Source organism: Gallus gallus, chromosome 28, assembly GCF_016699485.2.
Source record: "Gallus gallus isolate bGalGal1 chromosome 28, bGalGal1.mat.broiler.GRCg7b, whole genome shotgun sequence".
Classification (NCBI taxonomy): Eukaryota; Metazoa; Chordata; class Aves; order Galliformes; family Phasianidae; genus Gallus; species Gallus gallus.
In genome coordinates, this window is record NC_052559.1 from 4444161 (window position 1) to 4466205 (window position 22045).

Below are 22045 nucleotides of genomic sequence, written 5' to 3' on the forward strand. Positions count from 1 at the left end.
ACCGAGGCAGAAGCGCTCCTCAGGGCAGCGCCATGGCGCAGGGCTGTGCCGATGCCCTCAGCAGTCCCCTCGCCGTCCCCACACAACACACCGGACGCTCTTTATGTTTCCGCACACAATGATTCTCTTTATTCCTCGCTCGCAGCGCGGTGCTCCCCGCCGCCTGCATCCACTCCGGCCCTGCAGACCCCCCTCAGCGCCTGCAGACGGCGCCGGGCTTCGGGCTCTCCGTGTCCTCGCAGGCCTCGGGTTTGTCCCCCTGCCACACAGCGGCCGGTCGTGCCCGGCGGGGGGAGCACAGCACGCCCCAGTGCCGCCTGGCACCGCCGGCCCCTCCGTCCCGTCCCCGTCCCCATCCCCATCCCCGTCCCCGTCCCACCTGGTACAGCTGGCACACCAGCCTCAGCAGCGAGCTCTGGGCCTGCGCCTGCAGCTCATCCGTGTGCTTCTGCGGGGAGATGTGGGGCTGCTCGTCATGGGGACGATCCCCGCGGCCCCCCCCCTCCAAGCCCCGAGCCCCCCGTACCCCATTGATGACGACCCAGGGGACGTATTGGTGCGGCGGGTCGAGAGCGTCCGTCAGCTGAGCGTTGCGGTGCATCAGGGCGGCCCCCAGCTCCCCCTGCGCGCAGGCGGTGATGCGGCCTGCATCCAGCTGCGGGGCGTACAACTGCAGGCACTGTGCAGTGGGATCAGGGCATCACAGAGTGCCTTCGGGTTGGGAGGGACCTTAAAGATCGGGGAGGGCAGCCGTGGGGCGGGGGGCAGTGCCATACAGCCTTCAGATTCTTGGTGGCGGAGGAGCCCGACTCCATGCAGAAGATGACAGGAAAATAGGTGGTGAAGTTCTGGGCCTCGTGCATCAGGCAGGCCTGCGGGGACGGGGGGGGGTTGTGGTGAGCATCCCCCAAACTGTGCCGTGAGGACGGGCCCCGGGGTAGCCCGGCTCACTTGCAGCATGTTGCCCAAACACTCCTCCGAGCCGTGCTGGCACTGGAACTGCCACTTCCCAGAGACGTTCCTCTCCTGCGGACGAAGCGGTGTGAGCGCGGCTGGCAGTGCGCTCTCAGCAGAGGGCTGCAGCTGCTCCTACCTGAGCGTTGCCGTACGGCACCAGAGTGATGTTCAGGACCTCCACGGGCAGCAGCAGCCAGGTGGTGAAGAGCTGCTGCACCAGGAAGCCCCGGCAGGCCGGGCACAGGCTCTCGTAGTATAGGCTCAGCTGCACGGGAGCGGCTGTCGGGTGCGCGAGGTTGGCACAGTGGCTCTCTGCCTGCGAGTGGAAGGGTTTGGGGCATGGGGGCTGTGCCACGGTAAGGCTGCAGCCGCCTGCGGTTGCATAGCATGGGGGAAAGTTGCTGGGATGGGGCAGGATGGGGCCTTGCGTGCCCTGGGAGGGAAGTGAGAACCGCAGGGCGCTTGCTGCAGCTGCAGGATTGTGCGTGTGGTGCTGGGGCTTTCCACAGGAACTTCCGCCATGTATTCTGGGGAAAACCACAGCCAGTGGGGTCCGGACCCGCCTGAGTGGGGGCACAGCACCCACCGCCGGGTGGGCTGCAGCCCATGCGGTGCTGCCGGCCCCGCCGTTAGCAGTGCCACCATCCGGAGCGATTCATGGCAGAATGAGCTGCAAAGCTGCTTCTTGCTGAAAAAGAAGTGACAGCGGAGCCCGGGGATGGGAGGAGGTCTGGCTGCAGCACGGCTCTTCCCCAGGTGTGGCGGGGAGTGCCGCTGGATGTGGGATCCCGAGCATCCCTGCAGCGTGCCGGAGCAATGCTCAGAGCCAGCACCTGCACCGGGTCCCAGCACCGGGTGTGAGCACTGTGTGCAGCTGCAGCCCCACGCGCCCCCGCCCCGGCCTCGTACAGCACCAGCAGCAGCAGCTGCGTGCCCACAGATGGCACCAACCCCGGCCCCGCGGCTCTGACCTGGCAAGCAACGGCGATCTCCCGTGAGCTGCACCAGAGGTGGGTCGGGTAGTCACAGCTGGGCAGGGCCAGCCCCAGCCCCAGCCCCACGGCCAGTAGGGCCAGCGGCACAGCAGGGGCCATGGGGTCGGCGGGGTGGCTGAGAGCCAGTGCAGAGACGAGCCTGTCCCAGCTGGGGCTTTTAAAGCCCGGCTGCACCCGCCTCCGCACGCCCTTCCTGCCTGGCGCAACCGACCTCCTCATGTGACACCAACACCGCTGACTCACGTGGGGCTGTGGATGCCGCCAAACCATCCCTGCTGTCCCATAGCACGTGCCATGGGGCGGCGGAGGCTTCGGGGCACAGCTCTGCCGTTTGGGTTTTGGGGCACAGCCACCCACCCCAACCCCAACGGCCGTCACCGCTTCCTCGGGCACGGACCAGTTGCGAAAGGTCATGGGCAGAAACACAGCCCTGAGCGGCACCAACAGCTCCCGGCAGCCAGGTGCCCCCAGCCCCGCTCTGAGCCCCCATTGAAGCCCCCAGCCCTGCAGCCGGTGCCCGGCCCGGCCCCCAACCCCTCCTGGGAGCGGTGGGGGAAGTCGGCACTTCCCCATGGGCTGCAGCCACGCGGCTCTGGCTGTTTCTTGCCCTTTTGGGCTCAGACGTCACTTCGGTCCCCTCCCATCTCAGTTCCCGCGGGGACCCACAGCCACCCCAAAGCCAGCCCTGTGATCACCTCATTCAATCCGTTTTATTTGTGGGTTTTTTTTTTTTTTCCGTTTTCTTTTTTTTTTTTCTTTTTTTTTTTTTTTTGAAGTACCGTACAAAAATCCTCTTACAGTAACAAATACTGGGTTGACATTAGTAAACATCAACAGAAAGAGCATAGAGAACTACTGCTGGTAACAAACAGCTGAAGTGGCGAGTTAGAGTACTGATTATTGCATATACCTAAGGACTAACATCTCGGTAGCGCTCACACAGCCGCCACGTCCGCTCTGAGCACAAAGCAGTCGGGGCACCTCTGCCCCCCACCTCCCCCCCCCCATCACCCCCCTGCCACGTGAGCGCCATCAGGGGTGATATGGGGGGGCTCAGAGTGTTCTGAGCTGGGAACAGAGCAATGCAACCCGACCCGAAGCGAGCAGAGCCGGGCACATCCCTGGGCCCCCCCGCAGGGCCGCGTTGTGCCCGTGGGACGTGGGCAGGCAGGGCGGTGGGGGACATGCGGGTCACAAGCAGCAAAGCACAGCCCAGGGCCTCGAAACACGTCACTACCCGGACAGCACGAGCAAAAGCATCAAAGACAAATCACAACTAGCTTATTCCAGGGGAGCCGCGCTGCAGAAAGCTCGGGGTTTGGTCTTCAGCCTGAAGGGGAAAGGAGGGAAAAGGAGCGTTTCCGAGAGCCAAGTCAAGCACGGCTGGGGAACGGCAGCCCTGGGAAGGGCCCGGTCCTCCTCGCCGCATACAGCACTGCAAGCAGAGCCCCGTGGGGCCGACCGCGCGTCCCCAGCCGCGGTGATGCGTGTCAGGGCTGGAAGATGCTGTGGGGCCACCGCGGCTGCTGCTGAGCTCACACAGAGGCCGTGGCTGTGCAGCAGGGAGGGACAGCGTGAGGAGAATCAGAAATACAGCCGGGAGGGTAAAAAACGCCGTCACGGGAAGCTGGAATTCCCCTGGGTAGCAAAGTCCAGGCCAAGCACAGCGCTGGGAGCGGCTGAAGCAGAGCAGGCAGTGCTGGGGGTGCTGTGGATGAGGGGCCGGAGGAGCCGTCCCTGCAGCCCACCCCCACAGCGCAGGAGCCCAGCACAAAGCTTTGGGGTGTCACAGCCCCCCGCGAGGGCTCTGTGTCTGTTGTAAAGGGTGAAGAAGTTTGGCAGAAAATAAACCTCCTGGCGTTCCAGTTTGGTCTGCTACGAGAGGGGCTGGGGGCAGCCGGGCTGTGATTCCGAGCAATGCCCACTTCGAACTCTCACAGTGACGGCCGCATTCCCATCACTCACACCGAACAGCCCCCAGAGGGAGTGTGGCTGTGCTCAGTGGGACCATCACCAAACCAATCTGCACTCTGTGCTGCTTACTGAGGCAACAGACTGCAGATCCGTTTGGATTGCCGGTGATAAATACACTGCAGAGCAAACACCAGAAGCAAGAATGAGGAACCGAGCTGGCCACAAACACGTTCACTCATGGAATAACTCTGAGTGTGCAAATCTCACCCGCGGGGTGTCCCTATGGGGGGAGAGAGACTCAGCCACCGCCTGGTCCCAGAAGACAGCAGTGTCATCCTGCTGCAGGTTGGGCTGCAATGGTATCCTCCCTCCATTTCCTCCTCTCTGAAGACATTTTTATACTGCTTTTTCCCCTTCAGATGGAGTGTGAGTGACTTCAATAAGTCACCTCCAATAATGATTACACAGGGAGGACTCCGAGCACCGAGACTGCCAGCCCTACTGCCTGTCTGAGCTCTCATGTCCCAGCCCAAACTGTTCCCTTAATTATTAATTATCACTGATCACCACGTGATCCCCGAGTGATAGCACCGAACACTGACAGAGCAGGGGAGCCCCAGCACAGGGCCCAGGGCCCATGGAGGGCACACAGAGCAAGGAGTGGGGGGGTACAGCTGGGAGTAGGAGAGCTGCCACAAGCAACAGGAACGTGACATTTGTTCCAGCAATCCCAGATCCAAAAAGGATCCAGGGAGTGGCCTGGATCAATGTGAGCAGCCTGGATCAATGCGAGCAGCAGAGCTGACTATGGGAATTGGGAATTGGGAGCACAAAACGCCGCGGGCCCCACTGCAGACAGTGCATGGAGGATGGGACGTGGGCAGAGCACACACAGACGCACCGCAGCACCTGAGGACCCAGCCCAGCCCATCATGACACGAAGCAGAAGCAGCAAAGCCTACAGCATCCACCAGCCCGTCCTGAGGATGCGGCCTCTGTAAGGGAAAGGGCCTCTCAGGCAAATCAAGAGGACGACCGATGCTTTCTTCAACCCAGGCAGACAGGATGACGCAGTAAAGCAAAAGCCACCGCAGCCTCGACTCAGACCCAGGTCTGGCTGTTAAAGCTCCTGCAGGGCCCACCCCGCACCTCCTCTGCTGTCCTGGAGCCCTCTGAACTTTAACAGAGACGTCCCAAGCCCTGCCCGTGCTGCAGTGGGCAGCTCTACAACCACCACGGCTCGCTCACCCCCCGTCCCCATACAGTACTCACGAATATAAGTGCTTTGCATACATAGTTGGGTATCATGCATATACATCCCTACATGCTAAGGCCCCAGGCCCAGCGGAAATGCCCCCCTCCTGCGGCAGAGGTCCTTCATTTTGGGCAGGGCTCGTAGTGTGCGTCAGCCTCCCACCCCTCCTGCCCCGAGCTGCAGCAGCCCGCCCAGCCGCTGCCCACGCGCTTGCATGTCGTAGTGGGAGTTCAGCAGGACGAGGTAAGCAGCCAATTACAAACAGAACCATATTTACAGAGCTACAGTTAGCTTCAACGGGTTACACTCGCAGAGATTCACCAAAGACAACCAGAAACAAAGAGCTGTGCGTCCCACGGATTCTGCCGGGAAAAACACGGGTACCAACACGGATTTCACAGCTTAGTTGGCACAACTAAGGTGAGAGATTCATCACGAACCACATCCTCCCTCCCCAGACAGCAACACTAAGAGGTGGCTACGACACCAGGGGACAAGACAGCGAGGTGGGGCACAGGACGGAGTGGGGACCTCGGCCAAGAAGCCCCCCTCCCAGCACACCCACTGCCCCGCGGGGGACACCGTCTTCTTTTTGAAATGAGTCTCTGCATGGAAGAGCAGCACCCCTCGTACCAGACAGCAGCTCCCACCCCCGCCTGCAAAGTCACCGAGGGAAGTGAGAGTGGAGGACGCACACGCTCAGCGGAGGCTCCTCCTCCTCCTCCTCCTCCTCCAGGATCCAGCAAGGAGCCCCTCGCACAGAGTGCGCCAGTGCTGCTCGGCTGGGCAAGGATTGACACCACAGTGCAGAGGAATTGGGATCTAGCTCTACAGTGATGCATAGCGGGGCAACCTGCCAGCAAGAAGGGGATCTGAGCTGTTTGTTGGGGAAGGGGAGGGGGCTGCGCTCATCCACAGCAATTCAATCACAACTAGATCCCACCTCGTAAGGGCTGGAGGCCGCTGTGAGTCAACATTCCAGCCTTTCTGTCCCATCAGCCAACACGGGTTTCAGCTACTGACCAAAAGGGACACCAGGAACGGTCACAGACATCTCAGATGCTCTGGAGGGGCAGGAGCACAGAGACTCAACTATACAGGGTGCAAGAGTCCAGAGCCAGAAAGCAGCGCTCTGGGGAAAAGCTGAAGGCAGCTGTTGTGTTGTGCACGGTCTGTTCATCTGGCTGGTGGCTGGGAAAGGACCGGGTGAGCCAGCGTGACATTCAGGGAGTCATTGTGCTGCACCAGGGATGTGTGCTTGTAGTGCAAGACCAGGTCCTTGAGGGAGGCGTACAGGTTGTAGGGCTCTGCGAACCCATAGCCAGTCGCCGTCTTGTAGATCACGCAGTGCTTGGTGTCACCATCCACCCTGCCGGGGAGAAAAGAGAATGCAGGTTAGTGGCATGCAAAGGATCCCTGCTACAACAGCAAGAGCAGAGCACAAGCTGGCATCACCAGAGCTGCTCAAAGATACATCTGGCCCTGGCACGAGGAGCCGAGGCAGATGGGAGACTTTGGGGAAGCCCAGCCTGCCAGCTGATGCCTCTGCCAGCTCCAGCATCTGGCAAGAGAAGGGCAGAGCAGCACGGGAGCACAGCCAACACCAGTCCCATCCTGCTCCACCGGCCTGTGCTCCCCACGTGGCTACAGCCTCACACAGAGGACTGTGGGGGTACTCACACCACGGAGCAGGCATAGCACCCCTTCTGGCTGCTCTCACGGATCAGGAAGGTGCCGTCCCGTTTGCCGCACAGCATCTCCTCTGCCTGCAAGCGGTTGATCTTCCCCACGTACCACGTCCGCTCCTCGTGGTGGGGCAGTTCCTCCTCGTCATCCATCATGGAGTACTGACTGCAATTGAGCACAGTCAGGGTCAGGGCCCTTTGCTTTGGACACGTGGCCCCCACATCTCCCCTCCCTCAGCCAGCTGCCATCAGTGCTGCCAAGGAAGGCGTCCTCAGTTCCCAGACAGGGAGATGGGACTCGCCCAAGGCCCCCAAACAGGCAGAACTGGCTGCACCAGCTGTGCTCCTACAGCCCCCAACACACGAGCAGGGACACTCACTCCTCCGTCTCATTCTTGATACCCAGCCACTCGTTGATTTTCTTCTGCCGGGCACCCTTCTGCGTCAGCCACCTAGAGAAGGAGAGGCAGAGCTCAGTGCAGGCAGCGTGCCCAGGCCAGACAGCACTCGCCCAGCAGCCATCGCCAGAGGGCAGCAGCCTCCCCCTTTGAGGAGCTGCCATGCCCTGAGGCCGCAGGGCTCCTTACTCCCGCACACAGCAGCCCTAAGAGCCGGTCTGACAAACCCCAAAGCCCTCAAGGAGCCAGCTGGACAGGCTGCAGGGGAGCTGGGCCCCTCTCCCAGCCCTCTGCGGGGGCAGGCACTACATACACCAAATACTGGTCCCGCAGTTTGCGCAGCTGCATGAGGTCTGGCTTGAGGCTGTTCATGCGCTTGTCGATCTCCCGGTTTTCCGAGGCCTGTTTCTTCAGGTCCTGCTCCAGCTTCATCTTGCTGTCGTGGATCTCCGTGATGCGAGACTTGAGCTTCTCTGAGTTCATGAGGATCCTGGGAGAAAGGAGGGGTCGGCTGTGAGCCAAGGTGGGGGAGGCGACGGAGGCAGCCTGCCAGCTCCAGCCTGCAGCACGCTGCTGGAGACAAGGGCTGTGCGTGCCTCGGCTCTGCCCTGAGCCCGGATGTTCCCTCCAGCCCCAAGAGCCCTTTCCCCACGCAGGGCAGGTCACTGCTGTCCCCAGTTCTCACCGCTGCACCTCCTTCTCGTTGCCCTCCCGCCGGAAGCGCTCGATGTACTCCTTGCTGCATTTCTCCTGTGTCTGACACTGCTCCTCAAAGATCTTGATCGTTTCATTAAAGGCTTCAATTGCTGTCCTCTTCATCTGCAGCTCCTGAGTTGAAGAGAAGGGAGAGCTGAGTGAGGGGGAGGATGTGGGCAGGTTTCTGCCCATCTGGAGCATCCTCTTCCCCCATTCCCAAACCAGCGCTGTCCCTGGTGCAGTCAATACATTCCCACTTTGCAGTCCTCTGGAGAGTCCCCCCACATCCAGGAGTGGACAAACGGGGCAGTGAGTGCCCAACTTCTGCTCTCCTTTGTGCAGCGTATGGCTGCCAGTGTTTGGCGATGTTAGGGCAGCCCATGGGGCCACGTACCTGGGAAGTGCGGGTGTACTCCTCATACAGCAGATCATACTCCCAGCTTTTGTCCTGGTATTGCTGGTGATAGACCTTCAGCTGTTCCCCTACAGCTTCCACGCTGTCCTCTTTTACCACTTGGTCCTGCAATACACAAAGCCTCAGGTCAGGACCACTCCTGCCCTACAGCAGCCCCTCTGTACGGCAGTTGGCCCCATGAAACTCCACCCACCCTGCAGGGTGCCCATTACCCCACAAAGCAACGTCCCAGCACAGCGAAGAGATGCTGCAGGACATAGTCTGGACCACGGAGCCCATCTACCGAAGGGCCAGGGATGGATGAGCAATCAGACGCCCTGATTCTGGCTGTGCTGGCCAGCCATACTCCTGCAGCACAGGCCTCACCTGCTGGTACTTGGAGATGGGGTAGAGCAGCCTGGTGTCCAGCTTGGCGTTGTACTGGGCGAGCGACTCATGCCGGTAATGTGTGATGAGCTCCACCACTGAGCCAAAAGTCAGGGGCTCTGAGAAGCCATACTTCCCTTCCCGGTGAAAGATTTTGATCAGCTTGTTATTGCCTCCTTTCCTGTAGCAGGGAGGGGAGAGCAGAGGGTGCTTATCACCACCCCAGTGCTCTGCTCCAGCACGGATGTGCCCCTTGTGCCAGCCTGATGTCCCAGCGGCCATAGGGACACTTGCTGGCAGCTCCACCCAAGGGCAGCGGAGGCTCTCAGAGGGCTCCAGCACCGTACCTGAGTGTGAGCGTGTACTCCCCCTGGATCTTGCTGGAGGCATCACGCACCAGGAAGGTACCATCTGGTGTGTCCCGCAGCTTCTCGTTCACTTCCTCCCTGAGGGGGACAGAGTCGATTGTCACAGCCTGTGAGGTGCAACCAGAGCTCCCCTACATAGCCCGACAGCCTGGGCATCCACAGCAGGAGCTGTCAGCCACCCCCTTACCGGGAAATGTCACCCCAGTACCACTCAGCGTCCTGCAAGGGCACACTGTTCCCGTTGGCCAGGCTGGCTGCACTGGGCTTTGGCTTAGGTGGTTTTGGAGGCAATGCTATAAGAGAAGTAGGGTTGAAGCAGGGTTAAAGAGGGACTGGCCCAAGTCCCAGCTCCACACCCTCGCCAGAGGCAATCCCTTGGAGCTCCGAGTCCCCCGCCCTGAGGTGACTGTCCTGGGAAGCCCTGCTGGGCCACCACACTGCCAGGAGCAAGAGATTAGAGCCTTGAGCAGGCATCCATGCACAGCTGGGCTACAGAAATGCCCTCAGCAATCTGCTCAGGGAGGCAGGGATTCCACACCCACACAAGCACAAATGCTAATGCCTCGGGTCCCAAAGAGGGGGGCATGTCAGCTATGGGGGACGGTACCTGGAGGCAACTGTTCTGGCTCCAACTCCTTTGTCTGCAAAAGCATCTCCAGAAAAAGCACGGAGAAGTCAGGACTCAGCTCTGGGCTGCAGGGAGAGGAACGAATCAGCAATTGTAGGGGAGAACCTGGCACTCCCCTATGCCCCCTGCGCAACGGGTCAGCAGGGTCAGCTGTTCATCCCAGCATAGCCCAGCTGCTGCAGTACAGAATAACAGAAGGGCTCTGCCCTGGCTTTGGGCCCCACCTCTGTATGCTGCCAGCAGTTTAATCCCACGTGCAGCAGGGCTGGGGGTGCGGGCAAACATACTGTTACAGCCTGGACTCCTTGTCCTGGCAGGCACAGCGGCCAGCACTGGGTACGTGGCTGGGACCCCAGAGCTGCACGTACCTGGCGCCGGGCAGCCGGAGGAGAAGGGGGCCAAAGATCTCTCCCAGGGCCTGAGGGTGGAGGCTGTTGCTCTCAGCCTGCTGCGATACCTTCCCCAGATGCCGGAGCAGGAACTGTAGGGTGAGTGTGTTCTGGAGTGGGATTGCAGGCGACTCCAAGGCCAGCAGCAGCTGCTTCCGGCAATTCTCTGGCTGGGGGATCTCTGGGGAGAGAAGTAAGACACGACGGAATGGCTGGGCAGTCAGCACTGCTTTCCACGCTCTGGCTGTCACAGCATGGGAGCACTGTCAGCAGCAGAGACCACATGACAATCCCCAGAGGGACAAGACCTATTTTATTACCCCAAACACATCCGTTCCACCCACTCACCCATTCCCAAGTGTGGCCAGGGAAGCCCTTACCCTGCAGGATGCGAAGGATGTCTCCATGCACGGACACCGGCACCACGGGGGAGGGCAGGTCCTGCAGGTAGCCTCGAAGCGCTTCGCTCAGGGAGTGCACGTCAAAGGGCTCCAGGTCACCCAGGCTCCAATCTGCCAGGGCAGAGATTTCCCATGGGAGGTGGGTGCAGATCTGACATCCACCCCAGAGCCCCACTGCAGCATGAGCTTGTGCCTCATCAGCACAGTGAACCCAGACACCTAGAAACAGCTACAAAATCTCTGGCTGCTGCCAGCAATCATGGGACACAGCAGGTGGGCACTCTGAGAGAGTTCTGGCAGCTCCTAGGCAGTCAAGCAGATCAGAAGACTGAACCTGACTGGAAGTGCCCATCTCCCTGAAGTAAGCTGGCACAGGCTCCCCTGGGAGGGGGTGTTAGTAGATTTGGGTACCCACACCTTTTGCTGAGCCCTGCCAAGGAATCCTGGGCACACGTGACTTGGGTGAGTTTTATTCCCTGCTGCTGTTAGAGACAGGCATGAAGAGGGAATCAGCCAATCATCCACACACCAAACCCAACAGGGAAAATGTCTCCCTTGAAGCGTGCTGCCCTAGGAACACCAGGCACAGGCTGCTGGGACAGCACACAGAGCCTCTTCAGAGAGCAGCATGGCCAGAGCCAACAGCACTGCTTAGCTTGGGCCCATGAAGAACATCTGTAAAAGGGGACAAGCTCGCAGGGTGCTGGAAGAGGCCCAGGCTCAGCCGAGAGGCAGACAGCTCCCGGGGCTCGCTGGCACAGACCATCAGCCGCAGGCACAGCAGAGCCACAGCTCCAGCCACCAGGCTGAGCTCTGTGATCCTCTCCTGCTTATTAGTGGTGTGAGAGAGCCAGAGAAACCTCCACAAGGCTGTCGTCAGAGCACCCTGAGAGCAGGGCGCCCCGAAAAGATGGCAGGAGACCCGCGTGGGGATTCACTTGGAGGCCTGCAGGTCTCTCAGCTGGTGCTGCATCCCCTTGCCCTGACCCCTGCCCGTGGATGGCAGCAGGAATCCTCCCCATCCTGACCCCAGCATGTGAGGGGGACGTGTCAGGACGGGCAGGCCCAGCCCCGCAGGCAGCGTGCCGGCAGTCAGGAACCGCCAGGGACAGGCGAGCCCGGCCTGGATTGCATTACTGCTGGTGCTGTCACATCCACTAATCTCCTCCATCTGAGCCGATTCGCCTCCTCACCATGAAGAGCTGGTTCTTACCGGTTCTTAGAGCTTGCCTCAGTTCGGAGCCAGATGTCCTGTATAACATCTCGCTGTCTAACCCTGCAGAAGTGAGGACGCTGCTGTTAGCTGCAAGTCGTGCAAGTCCCAGCACACACACCGTTCTGGAGCCAGCCTGGTAGGACAGCGGCTGCAGCACGACTCAGGGCAGGCAGCTCACACAGCACTCCTGCAGACGCTGCCACAGCCCCTCTCGGTCCTTGGGACACCCCGCCGGAGCTGCAAGCCCCGCTTCAGTGCTCCCATAGCGGGGATTTGGGCGCACCCTGCAGAGCCTGCCCAGCACCCAGGGTACCTCAGCACCCTGCTGAGTTCCAAGCAGTGCAGCACAAGCTCCTGTGCTGTTTGGAGCAGGACAGCACAGCAGGGTCAAGCCTGACCCTAAGGACCAGCACCTGAAGCCAGAGAGGATTGGGAGGGCCCCCTCCCACAGGCAGCTGTGTATCACGTATCCCAGGGTTTGGTCCAACACTAACAGCTTTATAAACAGCTGCCTTTGTCCCACTCTCACTGGGGCTCTAGGGGGTGTCAGCCCCACGGCACTCAATGTCCCCCATTACCTTTCTTCTCGATGGCTTCCACCAGCTTCACCAGCAGCGGAGGCGCAACCTCTGGAGGGCTGAACTGCTCCTGCAGGTCAGGGAGAGGAGACCCTGGGGAGAGAGAGAAGAGGTCAGACCCCGCTCGGCAGGCAGTTCGCAGCAGAGCTGGGGCCAGAGCACGAACAATAACACCGCTCCCAACAGCAGCATCCCCAGGCAGAGAAAGCCCGGCCCCTGACCCCTGCTGCCAGGCCACAGCCACACAAATGCTATGCAGAGACTGCAGGGAGCCCACGAGCTGGTCCCTAAACCAGCCCAGAATCTGTGGAGCCCAGCCTTCCTCAGAGCCCCAGAAAGCACAATGGGGTGTGCACAGAGGGATCCCTACTGCTTTCTGATGATGGTACAGAGCAGAGTTTACCTCCCTGAGTGCCCAGGTCGTGTGGGCAGGCACCGCAGGGGTTACCTGGGCTCTGGAATTCAGGCTCAGCTCAGCCTCTGCCCAGGACAGGACACAGCATGGGGCTGCTGGAGGAACGTGGCCAGGGAGCTCGCTTGCAGCGGTGAGCTGTGATTAATCCAGCGATTCAGGCAGAGTGCAGTGTCAGCAAATTCCTGCCCTTGATTGCTCGTTTTACATGGAAACCAGCCCTCTGCCTCCCCCTCCCCGCTAGCCCATAACCTCTGTGCAAGCTGCTGCAGGGCCCAGGCAGCCCACGGCACAGCACCAGGCACCCTGTGGCAGGAGAGCTGCAGGCAGCCCCTGCAGTCCAAGCAGCCTGCACAGACCGGTCAGGGCAGCACGGCCAGCTGCTCCACACCACGTGTCCCAGGAGCCCAGCAAGCCCTCACTGCTCTACCTGCGTGCTCCCAGACCCTCCCCACATTTATCCCATCAAACAGCACTTCAGTGCCATCTCTGGATCCATAACAGGATCACAGCGGTGGGGGAAGGGCTGCAACATGCCGTGATACAGGGCAGCTGCCTCGAGGTGCTTTTTGGCAAGCTGGAGATGGAGCTGGGAGCTGCAGTGTGATCACAGGGCAGGGCAGTGGCACTGCCAAAGCACAGCCTATGTGCTCCAGTGAGATGGCTTCAGGGCCAGCACAGCAGGGCCCCAGGCACGCTTCCCCATGCCGAGTGTGACGCATGCCAGGGCAGGAGGGTGCACGCCCAGCTGCCAACAGGAGGAAGAGCAGAGTCAGGCTCATCCCTGCTCCCCACGGAGCGCCAGCCAGGCAGGAGGTTCCCCCAGGCCAGTCCCCAGTAAAGGGACATCAGTGGTCCATGAGGACACCCAGCATGCTCTGCTTCATGGAAGCAGAGCCAAAAGGCAGCACGGCATTGCAAAACACAGCTCTGTTGTCACGTATCTGACCTGAGCTTGCCTGGGCACCCAGTGTGGTCCCACCACAAGCTGCAAATTAGTTAGTACCCAGTGAACCTCCTGTCCCCACTGCTACAGCGAGGGACAAAACAGCTCATGGCCATGCTTTGAGACAATGAGCACAGAGGAAGGAGCAGCTCAGTGAGGACCTAGGCTGCTGCTGGACAATCCAAAGGTAGAACAAGGCTGCTCCAAGAGCTGCCCCTGCCCTTGTCCTCGCTGCAGCTGGACGAGGAGCACAGGGCTGGCAGCTCCAGGCCTGACCCTTGGGAAGGGCTGAAGGGAGGGTAAACGCTGTGCTCCCCACGTGGTCCAGTTGGGAATGTGCTGTTTCAGCAGGCAGCAGCCTGTGCTGGGATCCAGCAGCCATGCTGCAGCCAGCAGCAGCTCCCGAGCCCGCTGGGCCTCTGGGCTGGGCCAAAGCGAACAAGGGCACTCACAGCACAGCCGGGCAGCTGCGGAAATATTTCCAAGCCGCATTTTCCGCTCACACTCTCTGCAGAAGGCAAACACCAGAAGCTCATAAATTCAGCCTCGGAAAGCACTGGGGCTTGCTGCCCTGCAGGGCTGGCTCTGCTGGGGCCCCTTCCTCCCAAGCTGCGGTACGGCCATGCTCTGCGTGATAGGGGGATAAGGGACTGCCAAGTCAGGGCAGACCCAGGAAGTAGGGCAGAAATACAGCCAGCTATGAGCTGAGCGGGCAGCCAAGAGCCATCTCTGCAGCTCCCAAGTAGGCCTCATCCCAGGACAGGCAGGCCACAAAGAAATAACACAGCCTTGGCTTAAATACAATTTCTCTGTTGCAAAAAAAGCGCCTCCCCCCAGCAACACAACATGCTGCGTGCAAAATGGCCTCGGGCATTGGAACTGCTGTCCCACAGATCGTGTGCCCAGGGCTGGGGTGGCTGTGGGGTGCGCCCATGAGGGGCAAGGACACAGCTGGCACCCAGTGCACCGGGCTCCCTGTGTTCACACTGCCCATCCTGGGGCAGGAAGCAGACCAGCTGGCTTTTGGTTTCTTTTCCAACCACGTCTTTTCCATCGGTCAGGAACGTTGGCACGTATCCTCTTCCACATCACACAGCTCTCCACCCCCAGTCCTGCACGGGACAGAGGCTTTGACCACCCACACACAGCTCTGCCAAGCCAAGCTCCAGGAGCATGAGAGAGCCCACAGAGGCACAAGTACAGCCCTCGAGGGTGTGCAGGGCTGGACGCAGGCAAGGCCAACACATGCACTGCAGAGCGTGCCCTGGGCTCTCACGAGGTGCCAATTCTTGGAAGGGGGGGGTGACGCAAGTTGGTGGCTCCTGCTGCCAGTCCCAGCACCTGGCCCAGCCACATTTACACCCCGCAGAGACCGTGGGATCCCCAAGGCTGTGATGATAGGTGTGGGAGCAGCACACCCAGTCCCACCACCCTGCTGTCACACAGGGGCTCCTTTCTGCTCCTTAGGGCCCCAGAGAGGTTTTGTACAGCATCTGATGGGAGAGCCATAGCTCCCAGCTCTGCAGGCAGCGCTGAGCCTGGCATTCCTCCACTGAAGCCATGCCAAGCCCTGTTCCTGCCCCAGGTGTGTGGTGCTCGTGCCCTGCCCAGCCCTGGCTCTGCCACGCATGAATAGGAATCAGCGCCAGGCAGATGAGAACTAGCTCCAGTTCTTGGAAGTACTCTTTTAGACCCAGATTCTTCTCCTCTTGCCCAGAGACAAGTAACTGCATCTCAGTGCGGCTGAGCAGCTCTTGGCAAGGAGCAATGTGCCGGGTGCTCAGGAGGCAGACGGGACAGGTCAGGACTTGCCCCGTGAAGGGGGGGAGTGGGGCAAAACCCTCAGCAGAGCAGGGAGGAGGACCACAGGGATCCAGCTGGTCACAGGCCAGGGAAAGACCTTTGAGATGTTAGAGAGGAACAGGGATTGCCCCAAGAAGCACTGCTAAGTATGAACACAGATCAATAAACCCGAAGAACACAGCACTTCTTCGCTTTTAGCCAGAACTGAGCATGAGCCCACAGATCCTGCACAACTCAACAGCTGGCAGGGATCTGCTGAGCAGCAGAAGGGACCTGCAGTGATGCCTACCTTGCTCAAGAGCCTCCTGCAGTCGGCAGCCACTGGCTCCTGGTGTTGCAGGCAGGGGTCTCTGCACTCGGGGCCGGTGAGAAGGGACGGAGATCTTCACGGGCCCCACGTACTCCACGTACGTGCCGGGGAAGTCACCCTTCTGCTTGGTCCGCTCGTTGACACCCAGGATCCACCCGATCTGGTTGGGGTTCTGCTCGTCCCCATCTTTGAAGCCCAAGGCTTGCAGGGCTCCCTTGCTCACCACCAGGATGTCCCCAGGCACCAGATCAATGTCCTCCTCGCGCTCCTTGCGGTAAGGGTAGAGCGCACGGTACTGAAAGCCGTCAGTGCTGCCCATTCTCTCTGCCATGAGGAGATGGCTCCAAACGGCTGAGGCAATGTCCTTTGGATGGGAGGGGAGAGACCTCAGGGGCAGCTCTCCCCCATCAGCAGTCTGAACGTCTCTGCACAAACTGGCACCTCAGGAGCCTGGTCCCAGTGCTCCGGTGTGCTTAGGTGCAGCCCCTTTTCCTCAGCTTGAAGCCGCGATTCAGCCAAATTATGGAGCAAAGGGAGAAGGAGACAAACATAATCCAGCACTCGTGAGTGGGCATGCAGCAAAGAAAAAAGAGGGCAGGGTTCAATTCACCAAAAAAGACGAAGGTTTCCTGGAGTCCGCAGGGCAAAAGCACAGCGCGTTTGCAGCCAGGAGCCGCGTGGCATGCTGCTTCTCCCGTCCCAGAGCCTGCAATGAAAGAAGAAAGCTCGTCACCACACCGCCAGGCACCCCGCGCCCTCCCAGGACGCCAGCATTCAAAGCAGGGGATCATCCAAGCGAGGCAGGGCTCGCTTCCCTCCTAACGAGGCTCACTGCAAGCCCTGGATCCAAGCGCTCCCTGCCAGGACATGCTAAGAGCAATTTACACTCAGCAAAGCAAGAGAGGAGCCAGCGGCTGCTCGCAGGAATGCCGTGCAGAGCGAACACCTCCTCTCTGCCACAGCCAGGCACCAGCTCTGCATCTTAAAGAGGATCACTTCTGTTTCTTCGGCTTGCTCTCTTCATAGCACTTATGCAAACAAGACGACAACAAGTGGGACAAAACAGCCTTTATGCAGGAACTTCTGCATACAGAAAAGGGTGACCCTGCAACCACCAGCTGGAGGCCCTGAATAGGAGCAAAACAAACAGATTTAACCTTTTCTTGTTAAATTGACTACGTTTCACAGTTCACCTTTACATCTCCCCATGCAATTCCCCACCAAGTCATTTTCTGAAGGTAAGTGCCCACAAATGTAGGTTAACCCAGCTTTCAAGACGCTTTGCCATTCCCACAGAGCAGCACTTCAAAGCTTTGCTCTGAGCAAAGTGAATTTCTGAACTTTCATTTAAAAGCAGCAGCACGAAGCGTAGGCAATGCAGGCACAGCTCCTTCACAGATGGAAGCGAGAGGGGTTAAAAATAAAAGTATCTTCAGAAGCCTTCAAATCTGCTTAGAGCTGCTAACCGCCTTTAAGCTATTCAAACACAGAGAAATGGAAGAACAGGCCGCCTGCCCAGCCCAGAAAGCCACCCAAAAGAACAAACCTGGGCTGTAACACGCTGGTGAAGGGCTGTGTGAGCCGGGGCATTCCCACCAGCCGGCACGGCCTCTTTTCCCATCCCTCCCTGCCATTTCCACCTCCCTCGGGCTGAGCCCTGGTGCTGAGGATCAGCCCTACAAGGCACAGCCTGCGGGGGCAGCTCAGAACACAGTGATGCCGTAGGCCTGCTACAGGCTGCAGGTCCTGTTCACGGCCTGAGCTATTCTGGCCCAGAAACCCACACCTCATCTGAAAGCGATCAGAGCTCGGAGCTCCCCGAGGCAGGAGCACAGCCCTCTGCCCCCACCGGCTGACCCCAGCACCCTTCCCAGCAGGATGAACGCTCTGCCGAGCAAAGATGGAGCGGCTCCGACCTCATGCTGGGCTCAGCGAGAGGCATTAACATCCGTGATCTGCAGCAACTTGAAATAACCCTCCCGGGCCAGCTACATGCAGCTACAAGCCCCCTTTCCTACCACATCTGCGTGCTAGCAGAAGGTTGAAGAGATGAGATGAGCCCCCCCTGAAGCTGGCTGCACCCCCAGCTCTGCAGCCCCGCTGCTCCCAGCACCGCCCTGCAAGGCTTGCTCATTCCCTTGACAAAGAAAGGCACAAAGAGGCTGCAGAGCACAAAACCTGTGCAGGAGCCAGAGCCTGTGCTAGCTGCCTGAGTCTGGGCAGACATCCCAGCCGGGCTGCCTCCTCCATGAATGAGCAGAGAACCCTCGGGGAGGCCGGACGCTCGCAGGGAGGCTCCAGCTGGTGCAGAACAGGACTGAGCCCGATCCAGGTCGCTGGAGAGCTTCTCCACAGCTCTAAGTGCAACACAAGGCTGCACAGCTCCCCAGGAGGCCCTCGGGACGCGGGGTGCTCGCAGGCAAGGCAGCACACCCCAGCACAGTAGCCACAGAACGCTCATAGCAGAGCACACATTTCCTGAATCCAAGCAGTCCCAGCCAGGAAAATATTACTTCATAACCCAGAGCATTAAGAGAGATTTATGGCCACGCTGGGACGTCTGCCCCTCGCCCCTCTGAACTCCGCCTGCTGGGTCTGATGGAGAGAAGCCACCGGCCCGCGGGGGACAGAGCCTGAACGCAGCGGCTGCCTGGCATCTAGGCTCAGATCCCAACACAAAGGCCAGGTGCTTCCAACCGGCCCGTGCAGCCTCTGAGGCTGGGAGGACAAAAAACGCTCAGCCCTGGCAAACTCGTTCAGTAGCTTTTAAAAGCAGAGCTGCACGGTGGGGTGGGAAGAGGCTCTGGAGCTCCGAGTCTCCCAGGAGCAGGTCCCACAGCTTCTGGCTCCATCCAGCCCGGCGCCTGCTCTTGCACAAGGCAAGGAGCTCAGCTGCTGCAGCACCTCACTCACCGCTGACAGACCCCGGTGGGAAAGCAGAGATCTGCCTCCATGCTGCCCCGCTCTCCACGCCCCAGCAGGGCACTCGGCATGCAGATAATTGTGGAATTGGAGCCAGGCCGGCCTCGCACCTCACCTGCCTTCCCTGTGCTCAGTCCATGCTGGCAGTGAGCACCCAGGGGACGCCGCTGTCTGTCCTCCAGGAGCCACCAGCGGGCGGCTGAGCCGTGCAGGACCACGACCTGGGAAACCTCTGCAGAGAGCAGCAGAGCGGATCGGTGCGTGTCTGGGGAGAGAGGGAGGGAACGCACAGCCTCCACAGCCCTTAAATAGATATTTGGAGGGAAGGAGAATCTGGGAAGGGGCAGGCGGTGCCGAGAGCGCGGGACACGCATGAGCCTGCCTGCTGCCAGCACCTCCAAAGCGGGGCTCTGCGTGCGCCAGGAGAGCCAGCAGCTTGCCAGCACATTTCTGCTGGGCCCATCTCCAGGTCCGCTCCGCTCACGGGGAAGCAGCCTCGTGTGTCTGTGCTGGCGAGCACTTGTCGGGCTCCTCTGAAAATCCCATGCATTAGACATCTAAATACCTTGGTAAATCTATCTCGGTGCCCAGAAACAATCCCACGATTCATTAGCCGCTGTCAATACTTCCTTTGTTTAATACACCACTTTGAAACAAAAAACACATTGCGAGCCTTTTTCTGTGTGCCCAGCATATAAATAAAAGCATCTTAGCTGTTATAAAATGCGGTTCCTGCACTTTTTAACCGAGTTCCAAACGCAGTTCAAAGTGCAGCCTGGCTTGAAGCGAAGCAGAGCATTACTTTCCCTCCAGCGAGGCAGAAGTATGCGTAAAATATGTTAAAAGAAGAGCGTTTACGGCAGCCTACACAGCTCCAAGGTTTCCATCACATCCTCAGCGAGGGGGAAAAAAGGAGAAGAAAAAAGACAAAAAAAAAAACCCAAACCAGATCTGAAGTTCTGAACTGCCTGAAAACCCGCACGTTAACAGGTTACAAACCGTGAGAACAAACCTTCCTGCTGCTAAAAGCAGCCTGGCATGGGGCAGCCAAGCCCATTTTCACCTCTTTTCTCACCAAGAAACGCTTCTGCTGCAGCTGCCAACAGAGCAGCGGCGTCCCCCCCACAAGCAGAACTCCGTGCAGTGGGTCTCTGTGCTCCGGGTCCCTCAACACGTCACACCAACACTCTGCTTCCACTTTAGGAGCACAGAGAGGAGCTCTGGGCTGGGATTTTTTTCCCAGAAGCAAACCCAGCCGTGGCTGCATTTTGGTTGTTTCCCTACAGAAGTCACAGTCCTGAAAAAGCAGAGAGCATGCAAAAATGACATCCGCTTCCGCTGCTTAAAGTCACGTTCCTGTGGTACCAGGAATTCGTGGCACTTTGTGAGAAGCTCCACACGGCACAGCAATGGCACGAAGGGATCCACGGGGTGGGACAGAACCGCAGCCGTGGGCAACATTATGGGGATGCAGCAGAGCTGCACGACCTGCCAGCCCGAGAACCGCGCCGTCCCTTCCCCTGTTTGCCTTCTATCTCCCATCTCTGAGCCGCTTCAGCGCCAAGCTGCGGCTGCAGACACTCTCAGAGGAATTAAGAGAGCCCCGATATTATAAATACTCCTTTTTATTATAAACACAGCAGCGCTCGGGCCGAAGCACTCTGCCGCCGCTCCAGCCTGGCTCCATTCCCCGCTGCATTCCACTGCGCTGCGGTTTCTCTCCCAACCAACGCAGAACTTTGGTCCAGTGAGGACCAACTACGGGCAGAACGGATTTTTCCACGTCCTCAGAGGAGCCAAGAGGTACAAAGGGGGGTTTGGGGGCAGCGATCACCGCCGGGAGACCCAAAGCTGTGCCACAAAACCACAGAGCAGAACGGAGTCACGTCAGAACACAGAATCACCGAAGAGCCCCAAGCACCGCTCGGGCTGCCCCGCAAAGAAGCATAGAGGACGCGGTAGGGATTGGAGCAGAGGCCGACCCGGCCCGGGGGGTGCAGCGGCGGGGCAGGGCGGGGGACGGGCCAGGAAGGCGATGGCCGAGGCTGTATTTACTCAGCTGTCCCCATTCTCCGCTCTCACAGCGGCAGTTCCCCCCCGAGAGCCGCTCCGGAGATAAAAGCCCCGCACTGACGGAGGAGCGGCGGCCGTTCCGCGGGCACTGGCGCAGGCCGGGTCCCCCCTGGCGTCATTCCCCGTTACCCTCCGTGTCGCAGGCCGGGACGCCGCCCCGCAGGCAACGACGGCGGCACGCGGAGCTCCGGGAGCGGCCCGGCCGCGGGGCAGCGCGTCAGCACACGGACGGCAGCAAGGCCGGGACGGGGAGCCGCGGCGGAGGGCCGGGACAGCCCCGGGAGGGGACGGGGCCTGCGCCCCTCAGCTGCCGCCGCCGCCCCCCGCCCGCACCGCCGGCCCCGCGGCTCCCCGCGCCGAGCAGGCCGCGCTCGCTGACCGTCGGCCCCACCGCCGCCCCCCGCTCACCTCTCCGCCCGCTCCATCCGCCGCCGCTCGCCTCCAGCCCGTTCCTTCTTTCCGGCCCGGCGGCAGCCTGGGAAAAGGCCCGAACGCCGCCGGAACGGCCCGAACCCGCCCCGGAAAGACCCGACAGCTGTCGGAGAAGAACGAACCTCCCCGAACGCTCACTGGTCACGCCCCTTCCCCCGCTCTGCCGGCTGCCATCGGGATCCCGCCCCCGCGGCCGAATCGTTCCGGAAAGAGCCGATCGCTGACCGGCGCCAACCGCCGCGCGGCGGTGTGAGGCAGCGCGGCCGTGCGGGAGAGTGCTGTGGCGCCCCCTGGCGGCGGGAGGAGGGAACAGGGCGCGGGGCGCCGGGCGTGGAGCATCGCGTGTGGAGCATCGCGTGTGGAGCATCGCATGGGCTGTGAGCGCCGTGTGGGGCCTGGGTGCTCTACTGGGCTCTGCACGGGCCCTCCGTGAGGATCCCAACCCCTCAGCCCCCTCCAGCCCCCACCCAGCCTCAGCCACTTCTGCAGAAGGCCGCAGGCCGCAGCACGTCCCAAGGAACAATTTAATACCGCATAAAACTCCGTCACGCTAACAACGAGGCCGGCGCTCGGCCCTTCCCAAGACGAGGCCCCGTTCGCTTCCACCACATTTTCCATTAAAACACCCTTTTAGAGCATCATGAGGTAAGATGAGCAGGAATGCTGTGGGAAAGGCCTCACATGTGCTGAGAATCCAGTCAGGAATGGGCCCACCAAATCCAGCCAGGAACGGGCCCAGGTGCTCCGGTCTGTGACGAGCCGAGGAGCCGCGCGGTGGCTGCAGGCCATGGGCACACAGCGCTGGTGGTGGCACAGCGCTGGGCTGGGCGCTGCTCTGCCGGAGGGGGAGAGGTGTGGATGCGGCCATAGAAGCAGCACGGAGCAG

General features: G+C 60.3%; 2 protein-coding genes across 5 annotated transcripts; both read right to left on the reverse strand.

Annotated features, from left to right (window-relative positions):
• Positions 1–100: 100 nt before the first annotated feature.
• Positions 101–6388, reverse strand: IFI30 (IFI30, lysosomal thiol reductase). Its single transcript, XM_418246.7, has 7 exons — positions 1929–6388; positions 1094–1273; positions 952–1026; positions 777–872; positions 527–679; positions 380–448; positions 101–259 (listed from the first exon to the last, which is right to left on the reverse strand). The coding sequence occupies exons 1-7, from the start codon at positions 2523–2525 to the stop codon at positions 194–196; spliced, it is 1236 nt and encodes a 411-aa protein (XP_418246.6). The 5' UTR covers positions 2526–6388; the 3' UTR covers positions 101–193.
• Positions 5377–21309, reverse strand: PIK3R2 (phosphoinositide-3-kinase regulatory subunit 2). 4 transcript variants are annotated; one of them, XM_040653788.2, is made up of 17 exons: positions 21136–21309; positions 18770–18886; positions 15712–16438; positions 12262–12354; positions 11681–11743; positions 10447–10578; positions 10046–10247; positions 9657–9742; positions 9237–9342; positions 9029–9127; positions 8682–8862; positions 8295–8420; positions 7890–8032; positions 7518–7694; positions 7187–7258; positions 6802–6972; positions 5377–6490 (listed from the first exon to the last, which is right to left on the reverse strand). In XM_040653788.2, the coding sequence occupies exons 3-17, from the start codon at positions 16061–16063 to the stop codon at positions 6298–6300; spliced, it is 2196 nt and encodes a 731-aa protein (XP_040509722.1). In that variant the 5' UTR covers positions 16064–16438; positions 18770–18886; positions 21136–21309; the 3' UTR covers positions 5377–6297. The 4 variants fall into 4 exon arrangements, with proteins under 4 accessions (XP_040509722.1, XP_046760657.1, XP_001233341.3 ...); XM_046904701.1 differs by having other exon boundaries at positions 18770–18919; XM_001233340.7 differs by lacking the exon at positions 18770–18886.
• Positions 21310–22045: the final 736 nt, after the last annotated feature.

Bases quoted from the DNA above. Each gene is read 5' to 3' on its own strand.
- IFI30 (XM_418246.7), bottom strand. From the start codon at position 2,525: ATGGGGAAGTGCCGACTTCCCCCACCGCTCCCAGGAGGGGTTGGGGGC. The intron at 1,274-1,928 runs GTCAGAGCCGCG...TTCCACTCGCAG, and splicing joins AGATCGCCGTTGCTTGCCAG to GCAGAGAGCCACTGTGCCAA. The intron at 260-379 runs GTGGGACGGGGA...GCTGTGTGGCAG, and splicing joins TGGTGTGCCAGCTGTACCAG to GGGGACAAACCCGAGGCCTG.
- PIK3R2 (XM_001233340.7), bottom strand. From the start codon at position 16,063: ATGGCAGAGAGAATGGGCAGCACTGACGGCTTTCAGTACCGTGCGCTC. The intron at 12,355-15,711 runs GTAGGCATCACT...CTCTCTCCCCAG, and splicing joins GCAGGAGGCTCTTGAGCAAG to GGTCTCCTCTCCCTGACCTG. The intron at 9,343-9,656 runs GTACCGTCCCCC...CTTCTCTTATAG, and splicing joins GCCAGAACAGTTGCCTCCAG to CATTGCCTCCAAAACCACCT.